The sequence below is a fragment of the Petaurus breviceps genome, unplaced genomic scaffold, assembly GCF_028583685.1.
Source record: "Petaurus breviceps papuanus isolate PSGF00001 unplaced genomic scaffold, PetGlider_PUasm1.0 490, whole genome shotgun sequence".
Lineage (NCBI taxonomy): Eukaryota > Metazoa > Chordata > Mammalia > Diprotodontia > Petauridae > Petaurus > Petaurus breviceps.
The window spans coordinates 24,087,172-24,104,120 of record NW_027186352.1 but is presented as its reverse complement, the minus strand read 5'-3'; the positions used below and the strand labels follow the sequence as shown (position 1 = coordinate 24,104,120).

Sequence of the window (16,949 nt, the reverse complement as noted above, 5' to 3'; positions counted from 1 at the left end):
CCACACCACATAAATACACCACACACACCACATGCACACACCACACCACACACACTCACACACACACACCACACCACACAGACACCACACACCATACACACACCACACTACATACACACACCACACCACATACACACACCACACACACTCACACACACCACACCACATACACATACCACACACACATCATATACACACACACACACACACCACACACACTCACACACACACCACACCACATACATACACACACACACACAAGTTCTCTCACAAATACAAATTCCTGTGAAAATGGAAACCCAAATACGACTTCACTTCTGGTAGAGTAAATGTTGGCTTCCAACCAAATGATGGAAGGGGTACAAGTTTCTTCAGGCAGGAGAAAAATGAATAACACATTGAATTGAGTATTTAAACATAAAAAAAAAACCTCTCTCCCCTTTTATTTTTAAAGAAAAATAATTTTCTTAATACGAAATGTCATTGGACATGAGACCATCACATTTAATCTGTCCAATTTGCCATAAGGCTATCTCAACCCCAGGAACTTTCTAATGGGCATTTCAAATGAGATCAGACTCAACAACTGGCTGGAATTTAGTTCAATTGGATTGGAGTTTAGTTCCATTCAATTCAATTCAACAAGCATTAGTAAGCACCCAAGATATTATAGGCATTGTACTTGGCTCTAGAGATAATAAGAAAGCATGAAAACTGTCCCTCTCTTCAAGGAGTTTACTTTCTAGTGGTGGTTTCAGAGGTTGTGGGAAGTGTAATTGTGTATATAAACAGGGAAATAAAAATACCGTCTGGGTTTCATTGGCACAACTGTAGGGAACTCCTACATAGGGAACAATGGAAAACAGGTATGTTGATAAATGTTTCACAACCAGCTCTCTAGGGAGAAAAAAATCTGCAGAACACATTCTTAAGTCTAATCTGCTTCATTAACATTCTCTCCATCACTTCATCAAATCTAGAAAATCAACAAAACAATAAATCAAGTCCTGATTTATTAACACTTATCAATTTCTGAAAAGTAAATGCTCATACTGAAAATTTAACAATTGGCTTTTGTCAGCTGATATGAATTGGCTCCAGCATATGCCTGAGCCTCTACTATGAGGAAAATCCAACTACTGGTCCAAGACAGCATTTTCTCAAGTCACTTCTTAAGAGATTTGCCTAGAGAACTGAGAGGTTAATTGATTTGCCCAGGTTACACAGCCAGGGTGTGTCAGAGACAGAACTGGAACCCTTCTGGATTCCAAGCTCAGATTTCTAACCACTACAGCACCAGCTTCTTCTCAAGGTAGATAGAGAGAGAATACAAATACATCTCAATGAAGAATAGAGGGTTGAGATGGAAGGAGGCACTAGGTGATTAGGGCAATTAAAAAAGATCTCATATAAGAGACAGAACTTGAGCTAAGCCTTGAAGGGAGCTGGACAGTGTTTGATTTACATTTTATGGAGCTGTTCTCATGGAGGGAGATAGGTCAATTCTTCCATACTGGAATGGATCTGTGGTCTTATCAGGGTAGATACTCCCTCCAATGATTCAGATTGCAGCCCATCCAGATAGTCTCATCTCAAACTCCTCTTGTCCCTAATCTTCCATATAGTGGCCACGGGCAATCCATACAACATGGAGACCTCCTACTTCACAGGACTGGAATTCAAAGTCTCCTCAGTCTAATGTTAACTTGAAAAGGGACTGTGCTGGTCCAGTCTGCCCCTCTTGTATTATAGATTAGGCAAACGAAGCTCAGAGAAGTCACACATGACCTTGAGGCTGAAGGTTCCCTGCCTCTAGTAGGATTACTAACCCTAATATAATCAAATGTTCCTATTTCTCACCCAGATCATTTTCTATTTTTAGCAGAGTTGTGATATATCTTGGACACAAATACAGTGATTCCAAATCTGCTGTTCTTTCCAATGAACAAGGGAAAATAGGATTCTGGGGGTTAGGATCCAGGCTGTCTATTGTCCCTGATTTTGCTATACTTTCATGCCCTCCCCCAGACTTTTCTGTTCACTTGTTTATATTTTCTGTTTTTACTTATGGAGAGAATGTTGGTCTTGCTATGGCTCATTCCCTTCATAGTTGTTGAATAAAGAGTACACACTTTAGTACTAGTGCTTAAATTAATATTGATAGATGCCTCAAATACCATTTGGAAGGGCTGCACCCACTCTCTCTTCATAGACTGAAGGCCATCTGGGTTGTGGGCTGCTATGACCCAAGTGTGGTATGGTTGGGAGTTTGCTGGATTTGGTGTCAGAGGACCCAAGTTCTAACATTGGTTCTGCTCTTTGTCTCTTGTGTCGATCAAGCAAGATGATCTCTGCAGGCCTCAGTTTCTTCATCCTGCAAAATGTGAGTGGTAAAATAAATGACTTCTGAAGTCCCTTTCCAGTCTAAGTCTATAACCCTAGGACCCCAAGGCCCACCAGTGGTAAGATGTTCCCTGCGTAGCTCAGATGATCCTCGGAGAGTGGTTAGTTTCTCACCAGGGACTTCATGTGTGTCGATATTTTTTTTTTCTAGGCCTGTGATTTCATTATTTTGGAGAATTCTCTGATGAGAAAACTTCCTCAGACAGTACAACCAACACTTGCCTTGTCATTTATATTTTTGGAGAGTTGTCCAGAGCACTGAGAATTTGTGACTTGCCCAGTCACAAAGCCACCATGGCGTTATTTTATGTAAAATTTTCTTGTCTTTCTCATGCTCTTCCTGCCCCTTTTTGGTGACCAAAAAAGACTCTTTCTCATTTTAAACTTGTAATCTTTTTTTCTCTAATGTACTTATGCCTAAAAACACAATCTTACATTGTTCTTTCAGTGGGCCAAGGTGGGATACTGACCAAAACATGGTGGTCAACAGGAAGGTAGCCTTGCAATCCAGGAACTTCGTGGAGAAATTTAGGATTTCATAGAACCATTGGATTCACACATCTGGTGCAAATCCTGACTTATGCAAATGGGTTAAGAGGTTATTGCAATAATCTTGGTGAGGGGTATCAAGGGTCTGAACTAAGGTGGTGGCTATGTTTAGTGGTGGGGAGAGATATTGGGGTGACATTTGCTTAATATTTGATTTTATATATGTGACATGTCTGCATTATGATATATATGCATTTACATACACACACATATTTTAGTACTGCAGTAACCAGGCCGAAGGAGTGTCTCCAAATATCAGTAGCACTCTGCTGAGAAAACTCCAAAACACCAGCACAGAAGATCTCCTTAAGACGGTAAGGGACTTTTCTCTTTCTTCTATTGAAAGATCTACGGCCAAATGGTCAGTTATCTTGACATGCCAATACTACAATGGATTTCTGATTGAATTAAATTAGTAAAAAGTATTTAATAAGCATCTAGTTTGTGTCAGGCAATGTACTGGCCGATCAAAATACAAGTATAAAGGATGAAGTAATTCCTGCTCTCAGTGAGCTTACATTCTATTGGGGGGGGGCATCAAGGTCATGGAGAAACCTATGTAATATAGAAGTAAAGTTAATATACAAGAGAGTCTGAGAGGGTGAGCACTAGTCATTGCATGAATGAGAAAATATTTCATAGAAGATGGAGCCCAAAGTGCTTCTTAAAAGGAGAGAGTGATCCTGAAAGGCAGAGGGAAGGAGGGAGGGCATTCCAGGCACACAGCCAACTGATGAGAAGAAGATGGGAGATGAAGGTCATGTTTGAAGACATGGAGAAGGCCTGTTTTCCAGATCACAGAGAGCAGGGGGAAGAGGTGGTGTACGGCATTAACAGCTGAGCAGTTGATCCTAGAAGCAAGAGGGAGCTACAGAGTTGGAGGAGTATGGGAATCTCCTGTTCAGAGGTGCATGTAAAGAATATTACTTGGTAGCCATGTGTAAGATGGACTAGAGGGAGAAGAGATCGGAGGCAAGAAGACCAATTATAGGGGATTGGTATAGTTGGTTAAGTGAGAAATGATGAAGGTGCGTGAGTGGAGACAAGGGGTCATGTGTGAGAGATGATGTAAATAGGAAGATTTCACACAGCTGATTGGATAGATAGGTGGATGTTTGCTCCATTGAGCCAGATCATGACCCAGCCATGCCTGCCCATCCTAAATGACCTTTGCCCATGTCCTTCTGTAACTTCAATGCTGGAGTTCACCCACTGTGTTCAACAAGGAGAATCTGTTCTACTGGGAGAATGGGTTCTGTGATGGCAGAACCTATATAACAGAAATTTACCAACCAGTTTTATTCTCATACTTCCATGTGACCATTCAACAAAAATTTGCACCCATTCCTCTTGTTCTGAATCTCAGCCCACAAATACATATGAAGCATGAAACCTACTGTGTGCATGGCATGGTGCTAGGTACTTGGGAAGATAGAAAGTTTAGATGAGACACCGTCTTGTCCTTACAGTGACCAGGAGACCACAGGTATTCCCCTCCACTTATATGCTCAGGGATTCTGGAATTCCTTCATCTGATCATAATCTTATTACCCATCTTTCCTCATGTCTCACAGCCCTTAACTCTCTTCTTGAGCTCACCACAATCTCCAGACACACACCCTTCAGTTCTTCCCCAGGCCATCACCACTGCACTGGCTAGATCTCAAACCTGGATTTCTGTAGGTATCTTAAACTCCATTTATCCAAAACAAAATGGATTACCTTTCTTCTTAAGTGACTCCTGCCAGCTTCCCTGTTCCTGCCAAAGGCACCCAAGTTCTCAACCTCAAGTCATCCTTGATTCTTCTCTTGCACTCACTCATTATTATATAGAATCTTTGGTCATCTTGTTTCCATTTTCCAGATTTTTCATATATGTCCCATCCTCTGAACTCCCGTAGCCACCACCCTGGGATTGGCCCCTCACTATACACCTGGATTATTACAGTAGCCTTCTGGGTGGCTTAGCTGTCTCAAGTCTCACCCCACTCTCATCCGTCCTTCACTCAGCTGCTAAAGTGATTTTTCTAAAGCACAGGTCTGATTGCGCTGCTCTCCTACTCAGTAAACCCCTTTGGGGTAGCTAATGCATCTAGATGGATCAGTAGATAGAGTGCTGGGCTTGGAGTCATGAAGATTCATCTTTCTGAGTTCAAATCCAGCCTCAGACATGTATTAGCTGTGTGACCCTAGGCTAGTCATTTGACTCAGTATGCTCATCTGTAAAATGAGCTGAAGAAGAAAATGGCAAACCACTCCAGTATCCCTGCCAAGAAATCCCCAAATGGGCTCACAGAGAGTCAGCAAGCCCAATCTTACAGACACTTTTTAGGCTACTTCGTGGGGACCTTATGAGGATGAAATGAAATAGCATACGTAAGAGTTGAACATGACTGAAAATCACTAAGCCACAAATCCAAGTATCGTAGTAACTGTACAAATGAGGAAACCAAAGCTTGGGAAGGTGAAGGAACTTGCTGACGAACTTCATCCAGTGACCGGAGGGGCTGAGTCACTAAGATAAGTTACAGGGTTGTAGCACCTAGGATCAAAGCTTGGCCAGCTAATGATGATAACAGCAACGAATATTTATGCACCTTTTACCATGTGCCAAGCACTGTGCTGAGAACTTTACAATTGTCTCACTTGATCCTCACAGCAATGCTGGGAGGTAAGAGCTAGTATTGTCCCCATTTCACATTTGGGGAAACTCAAGCAGTCAGAGGTTAAGTGACTTGTCCAGGATCACACAGCTAAGGAGTATCTTAGAACAGATTTGAACTCAGGACTTGCTGACTTCAGGCCTGGCGCTATCCACTGCCACACCTAGCTTACTGTGTGACCTGGGACAAGTAAAATGAAGGCATTGGACTGGATGAGGGCTATTTAAACCCGGGGACTCTGAACTTTTTTTTAGATATATATTTTAATAATTATATTTCAATATAATTGGCTTCCTTTATAATTCTGTGTGTTTTATTTTTTCTGCATTTAAATCATTGCTCTAAGGACTCGGAAGGTTTGTCTAGGACACAAAAAGGTGAAGATCCATGGACTAGAGGGTGCCCAAGTCCCCTCCAGCCATCAGCTTTGTTGTACAACCTATAGCCTCTCTCTGACCACTCACTTGTCCTTTGCCATCATAGGAATAGGGAAAGAGAGAGACCAGATCTTTGGGAATTGTACAGTGAGGAAAATGTTCCCAGGCTGTGATGCCTATTAAACTTAGAAAAAAATGACAATTCAATTTTCCACAGCAACTCTCACTTGGAATTTGGGCTTTTGGGAGATTTTGTTTGTTTATTTATTTTGTCTGATGACCATGTCCTGGGGGACAATGGGAAATGTAGAAGGAGCTTAGAGCAGAGATTTGAATATTTGGTTATGTAATTGGCTAATTGGCTGCACCAGCACCATGATGTACAGAGCCAAGTAGCCAACGAGGAATTTCAGTGTTTTCGTAGCTAGAAGTTAGAAGACAAGGCCTTTTGTTTGGTTCTTAAACTGTGGATTTTTTTAAATTTTACATCTACTACCCATTAGTACCTTCTGAAATGAGGAATAGAATGAACACTTTTAAATGATCACTTTTCACTGAGTGCTTTGGAACTAAAGAACATACCCCAAAGAAATGCAATTTTAATTCACTTTTAGAGTGAAATGTTGATGGAAAACGTTGGTACCTTGGTTGGATGGTATCTATTTCCTGGGAGTTGTTCCTGACCCTCCTGTGTATTCGGTGTTTCTATTGAATAGGCCAAAGACTTTGTCAATCATTTATCGACGGTGTGTGAGAAAGTCTGGACTCTGGGACTCCACCAGACCTTCTTGTTAATGCTGATAATTGGAAGATGGCTTCTACCCATTGGTGGCGGAATCACACGGGACCAGCTATCTCAGCTTCTTCTCATGTTTGTGGGGACTGCGGCTGACATACTAGAGTTTACCAGTGAGACTTTGGAAGAACATAATGTGAGGTAAGCAACAGACATTTTTCTGCAGCCTTGGCTTTTTCTTTGAAAGGGGGATCTTATTTTATGTCAGGCATAGACATAGGTTTTTCAGTATACGATGTCATGATCCTTACTGCTCTTCCTCACACACAGCATTTCATCTCCCATATCCATGTCTTTGCTCATGTTCCCAGTGCCTGGAATGCACCCCCTCCTCATAGACACCTTGTAGGATCCACAGCTTCCTTCAGAGTGCAGTTCAAGAGTCATTTTTTTCCATAACACCTTTCACGGTCAATGTTCCCTCCCACACCCAGCTGCTAGGGCCTTCCCTATTCTAATCAAGATTACTTGACATATATATATATATATATATATATATATATATATATATATATATTTTACATATTTATATTATATATTTAAATATGTTTATTATATTATTGTATTATATTTATGTGTGTGCCTATTGTCTCCTCTTATAAACTATAAGCTCATTGAGAGCAGGTTTTTTTTTCTATCTTTATATCCTTTGCACCTAGAATACTGCCAAGAACATGATGGGGACTTAATAATTCTGAATGATTGATTGAAAAGAGCCACAACTGAGAAAAAATAAAATAAAAATTAAATGGTGAAAAGAAAATAGTCACAATAACTAGCATTCATATATATATATTTAATAATGTACACCATTTATACATTCCTTTTATGAGAAGAAGTCCAGTTTAATGAATAGAGAGTCAGCCTTAAAGCCAAGAAAACCCAGGTTCAAGTCCCTCTTCTCACCCATTCTGTCTGTGACCTTGAGCAACTCATTAATTCTTATAGTATCCTAGGCAGCTCATTAAGACTCTAAGTGACAGAGAATGTGCTGACCTGCCTTGGTGGAGGGAGTATCCTCACCTGGGGAGTCCCTTATACTAATGAAATCATAGGTACTATCTCTCTATAATTTTATATAAGATATAAAATGCCCATATGTGCAAATTTTTTATATGTGTATGCCTTGCTGTTTATATACACAAGGGCAGATATTTGCACATACATTATGTAAAACAATTATATAAATATATATACACATATATATATATATATATATATATATATATATATATATATAGAGAGAGAGAGAGAGAGAGAGAGAGAGAGAGAGAGAGAGAGAGAGAAATTAAATCAGAGCACCACAATGTAAATGATGGCTCTATTCCAAAGCTGGCTACCTCTCTAATTTTAAATCAGAGTCCTGAGGTTACATGGAAGAAGGAAGCATTTCTCTATAGTCAAGCACTCAATATTCCCCACCATGCAAGGATAATGGAGCAGATACATTTTGGTTTTACTCATTTATTTAGTATTTTAGTAATAACATTTAGTTATAGTAAATTTTGTTTTAAGTCATTTTTGTTCAAGGTACCCAAAGGCTTTTTGGTATAGATGCCTGTAAATTAAAATGTATTGAGTCTGCAAAGTGGTGGGTTTCTTTCTTTTAGTCACTAGCAAATAAACTTAGAATCCACGATCACATCTGTTTATGGAACCATTTTCTTACCATTGGGATTTAAGTCTCAGTCCTTGAATTTCTACACTTCAAGGTTGGGTTATTTTCCACAATGCTATAAAAATAAATTGGAATGAGGCTGATTTCTAAATGCATACTTACTGTATGCTCTGTTTTTTAAACCAAATATAAAATGACTTTCATTCTTTAATTTAGTGGGTAAACAATACCATCCCAATTATAATAAAAGTCTCTTTGCCTCACCTGCATGGGAAACATTTTTTTTTATTTATATGTATTTGTCTATAGCTCATTAAATTGATTTTTTTAAAAGAAAGGAAAATATTGAATCACTTGTGACATTTTGGTCTTGAAGAGTTAATTTTAGTTTTATTGCTGTAGTCCCAGCCATTCCTCCCCTCCCCCCCCAACCCCCCCATCCAGCTCTCATGGGGTGCCCAGTAGATCAGAATTGGAGAATGTTGAAAATTGAAGGGACCTGAGTCATATGGATTTGAAGTTAGACAAGGTGAATTCATACCATAGTCCTATTACTAGTCTTGCTCACCTTAAGAAAGTCACTTTATCTCTCTAGGCCTCACTTTCCACATCTATAAAGTAGGAAGATTAGCCTAGATCTGGGACTTGTTACCTGAGGTCCATAAACTTAGTTTTTAAAAATATTTTGATACCTGTATTTCTTTATAGTTTTTTTTTCCTTTGTAACCCTCTGTATTTCATTTATGTATTTAAACATAGTTGGCATGAGGCCAAAGGCTTTACTGGGTAGCTCAAGGGGCTAATGATACAAAAACAAGTAAGACATTTTGGCCTAGAATATCTCTAATCTCCCTTCTGGCTCTGTATCCCATGAGTCAATCTAACTCTCTCATTTAGGCTAAGAGAGGTTAAGCATCTTGCTTAAGGTCACATAGACAGTTAGTGGTAGAAGAACCTAGGTCTTCTCATTCCAAGTCCAGTATACTTTCCTCTAAACCATGAAGCGGTGTTATTCAATCATTTAATTAACGTTAAATTCATCAGTTTTATGAAGGAAAAGACTACTGGAAGAGTAGCCATGAGCACTGATTTTCTGACCTAATCTGACATTAGCTAGCTGTAAAACCTTATATAGGTAATTTATTCTTTCTTGGCCTCAGTTTCCTCATCTATAAAATAAAGAGGTTAGACTAGATCTGGTCAATTAGGCCACAAGCTTTAAAAATAAAACAAGACAAAACAAAACTTACTTATTTGCTGCAATTAAGATTGGAAATACAAAAAAAAAATTAAAATAAAAAAAGGCAAAAACGTGGTCCCTTCCCTCAAGAAGCAAAAGTTATAATAGGATTATAGTGAAGTGGAAATGGTGAAACAAAGATATGAAGGACAGAACTAGGCTAGATGAAATTTACAAAGATAAGACCATTGCTGGGGGATGACACAATCTTGAGGAAATCGAGAGATCTCTTCTCAAGGCAAAGAGAGGGACAGACAGACCGACAGACACACATACACACACAGACAGAGAGAGATAGAAAGAAAAAGAGAGACAGAGAGGGAGAGAGAGAGAAGAGAGAGCAGAATACCTCAGATCTTAATATTATCAAGAATAAAATCAGAGGCTATCTAAACATTGATAACTGCTGATTTGTATGCTCCTTGTCAGCCATTTGTGTGATTTTTTAAAATGAGAATAATCCACACACATATCAAGAATAACCTGCATGAATGTATTAGAAGTGATGAAGCTGGTTCTCACAACTGAAAGTTCCTAGTTGGCCCCATTCTTATCATCACACAATTGACTAGAAGTTTCCACTGTGGTTTTTTTTTTGGTGGACATTTGAATCTGGAGGGCAAACTCTATCTTAAAAAGTTCTTCTCCAGCAAAGCCTCCCATCGCCTCCAAACCTCACTCATATATTAAATCAATGCAATATTTCTGGAAAGGTGTACAGACTGGAAAGAGATCCAGTCTAGAAAGACAACAGATATAACTTGGGCAATAACCCTCTAGCTATTAATATCCAGCAAGGCCTCAAAGAGGGAAGCATTTATTAGGTGAGGGGCATTCCCACTATCACGGAGTTTCACCAAACAGTCTTAGTTAAATAGGTTTTTTACAGATCAGAGATTCTTAAGCTGGAGTCTGTGAATTTTATTTAATATTTTAAAACTATATTACAATATAATTCATTTCCTTTGCGGTCTTATGTATCTTATTTTGTTCATTAAAAAAAACCATTCTGACAGGCTTCAGCAGACTTCCCCATGGGTCTGTGACAAAAAAGAAATCAAGAACCCCTGCTACAGTTGTTGAAGTCATCTAGATGCTATAGTTTGCAAGTGATATTGTGCTGATTCTTTCAAGCCCTGGAATACTGCCAAGTGAGAGCTATAGTCATTCAAAAGTGTTGGGTCATCCACATAGGAAACACTAAGTGGATTAAGGATGCCTATGGTTCAAATAATGCTGTATAGTTAAATGGACAATTCATAGAGGTCATCAATCAGAATTTTTGTCTTTGACAGATTCTGTGAATAGACAGTGTGTTGAATTCAGAATTGTTCAGGAGGAGAATAGACTGCACTGCATTTGGTAAAGATCAGAGATCCATTAATGATCCAAAGCATCAATCTGAGACCAACATCCATCTGTTAAATACTTAAGTTTAACTGTGAAGTCTTGGAACATGTCAGTCTCTGAAGAAATGAAGTCACCAATTACCCAAAGGGCAATGGAGAATTCCATGGTAGGCATGAGCAGGCTATTAGCAGGCATTACAAATGAGGGATGACCTAGTATAGACAGGTAAGAGAAAAAAAAAAAGAAATATAGTTTAAAAAATAAAGGGAAATGAGTTGGGGATCGGCAAGGTGGCGTAGTGACTAGAGCACTGGCCCTGGAGTTAGGAGGTTCAAATCCGTCCTCAGACACAACACAAAAACTAGCCATATGACCTTGGACAAGTCACTTAACCCCAATTGCCCTCCAAAAAGCAAAAAAAATAAAATGAGTTGGTCCTATGACAAGGCAGAAGAATAGCTAATGGTTAGACCATGTGATAACAACAAGAATGATATATATATATATATACTTTGTGAATCACTTTACCAATAATATCTCATTTGTTCCACTGTCATCCTTAAATACCAGGAGAAAATAAGAAAGAACCCTGACTTGTTGGATGGATCCCCTAGTTGACTTATGGGCGGGGGCACGGACAAGTGTCACACAGGTTGGGTAGGAATGTCTGGGCTGTGATCTCTGTCATTGGAGAGAATGCCCATATCAATGAAATAGTATATCTATTGGTATGTTGACAGAGATAAAATAATCTTTTTTTCTATAATAGATAAATATAATAGGGCTATAGGTGAATTGAAAGACAGTCTATGGTATAAAATGGAGTTAACAGGATAAACAAACAGATTAATGAGACAGGATCAAAGCCCAACGGAGCATGGATTTAGGGCTGAAATGGACCTTAGGCATCATCTATACAGCTCCTTTTTTTTCAAGTTGAGAGGCAGTATGATGGATAGGGAACTAGACTTGGAAATCAGGAAGACTTCTGCCTCTAATACTTGACTCTGGGCAAGTCACTTAACTTCCATAGACCTCATCCCCAGTCTGTAAAATGAGGGGGTTGGGATCTGATGTTTCTTCCAGTTCTAAATCTGTGCTGCTATGAAACTGAGGCTCAGCGAGATAAAGTGACTTAGACCAAAGTCGCTCGGTTAATCTGGGGAAGAACCAGAATATAAAGCCAAGTATTCTAATTCCAGATGTGGTGTTCATTCCACTGTAGCTCACATGACCCCAGCATGAAACACATGAATGGAGGTAAATGACAATAACAAATTCTGGCTATGAAGACACAAGTAACCTTAACTAGGGCAGAAATATGCATATGGAGGAGATGGGATGGATGCATGTGGGAAAAGAAGGGAATTACTCATGACATTGACCATAGTAGTGACAGGACATCACAAGGGACTAATATGAAAGGCTTAATAACATAGGGATAAAAATAATTATCAACTGGATTCCATGGGATAAAGGAAGAACACAGAACTTTGAATCAGAGGACCTGGATTCAAACACTGGTTATTATCTATGGGATTTGGAATAATTCATTTGCTTCTGTGAAACTCAGTTTTTCAATACATAAAATGGGTCTTTTGGATTGTATAACTTTTGAGATCCTTTTTGGCTCTAAATCTATGCATTAGTGTCTTTGAATCCTTAAAGTCATTCAGTCCAAACCTCTCTGCCTCAGTGGACACTGTGTATGGCACACCCTGTGTGTTTTCTGAAGCCTAGAGATTCACATATTCAGGAAACCTCCCCAGCTCCCTTTACCATCTATACATTTATATAATTGCCTCACTTATCTACTGATTCTCATCCTGATTCATAACTCTGGGTGTTTGCTGTGTCCATTGCGTCTTCATTGTAGTTGTCCTAAAGCTTTATCTTTCTAGCTTGAAGAAATTCCCCTCCACTCATTTTTTTTTCTGAGATTTACAAAACTACTTCATCCTGTTTACATTATTTATCCTATTTATTTGCTTCCTGGAGCCATCAGAGGTCTCTTCTTGGAGACTTGGTGGGGTCTAGTGGCTCACATAGATAGCTGACTCAGTGGATTCCCACATCAGTAATTAGTCATTTCCTCTCAGTCAAAAATAGTCCATTTCCCTACTGAATATATTCTTTGGACATGATACTGAACTTCTCCATGAGACAGACTACTCTCTAAATGTAGAAGTTACCAGGGATTTCCTAATCTACATCGGTAGACAGAAGTTCCACACAAAGAATTTTCCTCTCCTATGAAATCACAGACCTGAGTGGGGCAAAACATCATCATGTTTAATGACATTTAACTGAAATCTAGAAAATGTTGTAGTTCAGTTTTTCAATTGTGTCCAACTCTTCATGACCCTATGGACCACAGAACACCAGAGTCTTCCATCCTCCACCCTCTCTCCAAGTCTCCCCAAGTCCCCATTCATTGTTTCCATGACATCATCTATCCATCTCATCCTGTGCCATGCCCCTTTCCTTTTGCCTTCAATCTTTCCCAGCATCAGGGTCTTTTCTAGTGAGTCCCTTCTTCTCATGATGTGGCCAAAGTATTTAAGCTTCAGCTTCAGTATTTGAACTTTCAGTGAACAGCCTAAATTAATTTCTTTAAGTATTGACTGATTTGATCCCCTTATTGTCCAGGGGGCTCTCAAAAGTCTTCTCCAGCACCACTATTCGAAAGCACCAGTTCTGTACCTCTTAGCTTTCCTTATACTTCAGCTCTCACAGTCAATCAGAAGGTAGTCAAAGTAAATAGGTAGGAGGCTTCAGTATCTGTAACACTTTTAGCATCTTAATTCTAAACCTGATTTTCCATTTTTTCCTGTCTTCTCTTATACCTTCACTTGCCTTTATCACCCTCTGGGCCCTGTTCTTCACTTTCTCTGGATATCAAAACCAGGCTTTCTCTATGGCTGGTTAAACCTAGATCTTCCCTCTGCATCTGAGGCCTCCTAAGCCCTGGAACAGCCTCTCACTTGCTGCTTACTCTGGCTTATCCCTCCACAAGGCCATTCCTCTTTCTCTCATTGGTGAATTCTTTCTGGAGCCACTGTTTTGTGAAGGGGCACAGGCTGACCTGCCTTCGTTCTCCTTCTGGCTCTATTACTGATTTTTTCTAGACTTCAAAACCATGTTGCAGAATCAGGTACCTTCATTCTTCCCAACCTTTTATGTGTTGTGTTCTCTTATTAGAATGTAAGTTCCTTGAAGACAGACATTGTTCTTTTTGCTTGTTGTCCCCAGTACCTAGCATACATAGTGTCTGGCACAGGGCAAGTGCTCAATCAGTCCTTGGTTCCTTTTTCCCCATGCCCAATCTCACATTGAAATTAACAACATTAATGCATAATGTCCATTTGGATGACCTTGCTGTGTTCCCCAGTGGATTTCCCAGATTCTCTTACTTCTACAGCAGATTATGGCACATAGGCTGGGATTATCTTCATGGTGTCCTGTTCTCTTAAGGTCCTTATGACGACTGCAAGGCAGATGATGAAATGCACCATGAAATGATAGGGGTCATTATTGCCCTTCGAAACAGAAAATTCAACTCCATCTCCCTCCTTCCCCATAGGATAGAACAATCGGGGCAGGTGGCATACAGGCAGGTTTGGGTTGGCTTGCATGAAAACTTTTATGGAGTATTACAGATCCTCCAGAGTAGGAAGGGACTGCCCCGAGAGGTAGTGAGATCCCTGTCACGGGATGTCTCCCAGCAAAGCCTTGATAACAATTGTAGGGAGGAGTCTTGTTCAGTATATATTGGGCTAGAGATGTTCCCTTTATTTGCCTACATTTACACAGCACTTTATGCATATAATTTCATTTTATCCTTTCAAGGTCCTTGTGAAACAAACTAAAAAGTTCATGCAAAGTTGGGCTGGTCATATTAAGAGAATCAATGCTTTGGTTTAGTTTCAGTTGTATCCAACTCTTTGTGACCCCATTTGGGGTTTTCTTGGCAAAGATACTGGGGTGGTTTGCCATCTCCTTCTCCAGCTCATTTTACAGATGAGGAAACTGAGGCAATCAGAGTTAAGTGGCTGTCACAACCTGTTAATGAAGCATTTTGATACTAAGAAATATGGTTGTACCTATTGATTCTGATTCAGTGACAAGAAGGAGCTTGCACTTTGCTCTTGACTTTGGGCAAGTCATTTGACTTCATTTTGCCTCAATGTAGCACCTATCACCCAGGGTTATTGTGAAGATCAAATGAAATAATTGTTCGAATGGTTGGACTAGTGCCTGGCACATATACAGCACATATAAATGTCAACTATTGTTGTTAGTGATGTGGGGCATTCTTTTATACAATTGCTGTGAATTTATAATTCTTTTGAGAATGATTTATTCATATCTTTTGGTTGCTGAATTTGCCTGACAGGGAAATCAGTCTAGTTAACTTCAAAAAGGCGCTGTGCCTGGAGTCAGGAGGACTTGAGTTCAAATCTGGTTTCATACTTGTTGGCTGCATGACTCTGAGCAAGTCACTTAACCCTGTTTGCCTCAGTTTCCTCATCTGTAAAATAAGCTGGAAAAGGAAATGACAAACCCTTCCAGTATCTTTGCCTGGAAAACCCCAAATGGGGTCATGAAGAGTCAGACATGACTGAAAGGAATGAACAACAAACTTCAGAGAGGGCTCCTCCTAAGACTGACTGCAGGGAATAGACTTTTCAGTCATACTAACTCCCAAAGACCATCTGCTGGACTACAAGAGAGCTTTTGATCTGTATTGGTAGAAGGACACCCACCCTGAGGAAATTCAACTTGCCTCTCTTACATAAGGATTTCCCTACCCCCTCCCATCTGCTTGTTAATGCTCTCCACTGCACAACTCCATTGTATATATATATTATTTATCCCCCCACCCCCGATAAACATGGCAGACTCTAAGCCCCTTGAGGGCAGGGACTGCTTCCTTTCTGTCTTTTTTAACCCCAGTGCCTTGCAAGTTTATTTGCTTTTAACCAGATCTTTGATATCATTAGTACAGGGAGTTGCGAAGATCTCTCTGCCAATGCAGGATTGATTGCACCTTCTCTTCAAATTCTCATCTTAGAGACTAAGTTCTTAGAGATGAGGTGACTTATGCAGGGTCAGACAGCCAGGATGTGGCAAAGGCATGGTTTAAACCTGAGTGTTTCTGATCTTGAAGCCAACTCTCTAATCCACTGTGCCAAGCTTATACAACATACTTAGTAGGTGCTTTATTACACAATCAAGAGATTTAGAGCTGTAAGAGGAATCCACTCTCCTTTAGCATTGCCCCCTCATTTTATAGGGGAGGAAACAGAAGTCAAGAGAGAGGAAATCCCTGAGTCAAACTTGATAAAATGCAATGAATCGAATCCTTGAAGCAATGACTTGGAAGGTCATTGTTTCATCTTGCATGTCTTCAGCATACTGCACATGTGTCTTGTAGCTCCAAACATGTAGATGTCCACCCCCACCCCCAACCCCAAGAAAACCCCCAAAGCTGTGTCTGGGTGGGGAAGGTTGTTCCTGCAGCTGTTCTGCAATGTTTTTATGAAATTATTGAATGTTGTGTTTCTCCCAGAAATAATCCTGCACTTGTTTATGCAATTCTTGCCATTTGGACCTGGAGCATGCTACAGTTTCCACTTGACCTTGCAGGTTAGTGTTTGTTTTGCCCTGTAAATGACACTCTATCTTTTGTCTCCATACCTTTGCCTGAAGGTACTGCATGTCCGCCATGCCATCCTTTACTCCCGCCTCATAGATTCCTGAGCTTTGTTCAAAGCCCAGCTCAGTTATTACGTGCTTTGAAAGGCCTATCCTGAAACCTCATCATGAATACTCCCACCCTTTGACATTATTTTCTTTACTTTGCAGAGTTTGATTTATTTAATTGTATATATGTACTCCCTTTCCCTCTCTCTAGCCCTCCTCTCTCTCTCTCTCTCTCTCTCTCTCTCTC

The 16,949-nt window shown here is 39.9% G+C and overlaps 1 protein-coding gene across 2 annotated transcripts in view; it reads left to right on the top strand.

Annotated features, from left to right (window-relative positions):
- The window catches only part of TMEM26 (transmembrane protein 26), a 58,251-nt gene that overhangs the window by 24,089 nt on the left and 17,213 nt on the right, over positions 1 to 16,949 (top strand). The window contains exons 3-6 of one of the 2 annotated variants that reach the window (XM_069101858.1): positions 2,345 to 2,383; positions 3,171 to 3,266; positions 6,709 to 6,929; positions 16,569 to 16,645. In XM_069101858.1, coding sequence (XP_068957959.1) covers positions 2,345 to 2,383; positions 3,171 to 3,266; positions 6,709 to 6,929; positions 16,569 to 16,645 — 433 coding nt within the window. The remainder of the gene's footprint in view (positions 1 to 2,344; positions 2,384 to 3,170; positions 3,267 to 6,708; positions 6,930 to 16,568; positions 16,646 to 16,949) is intronic. The other variant, XM_069101859.1, reaches the window with a different exon arrangement.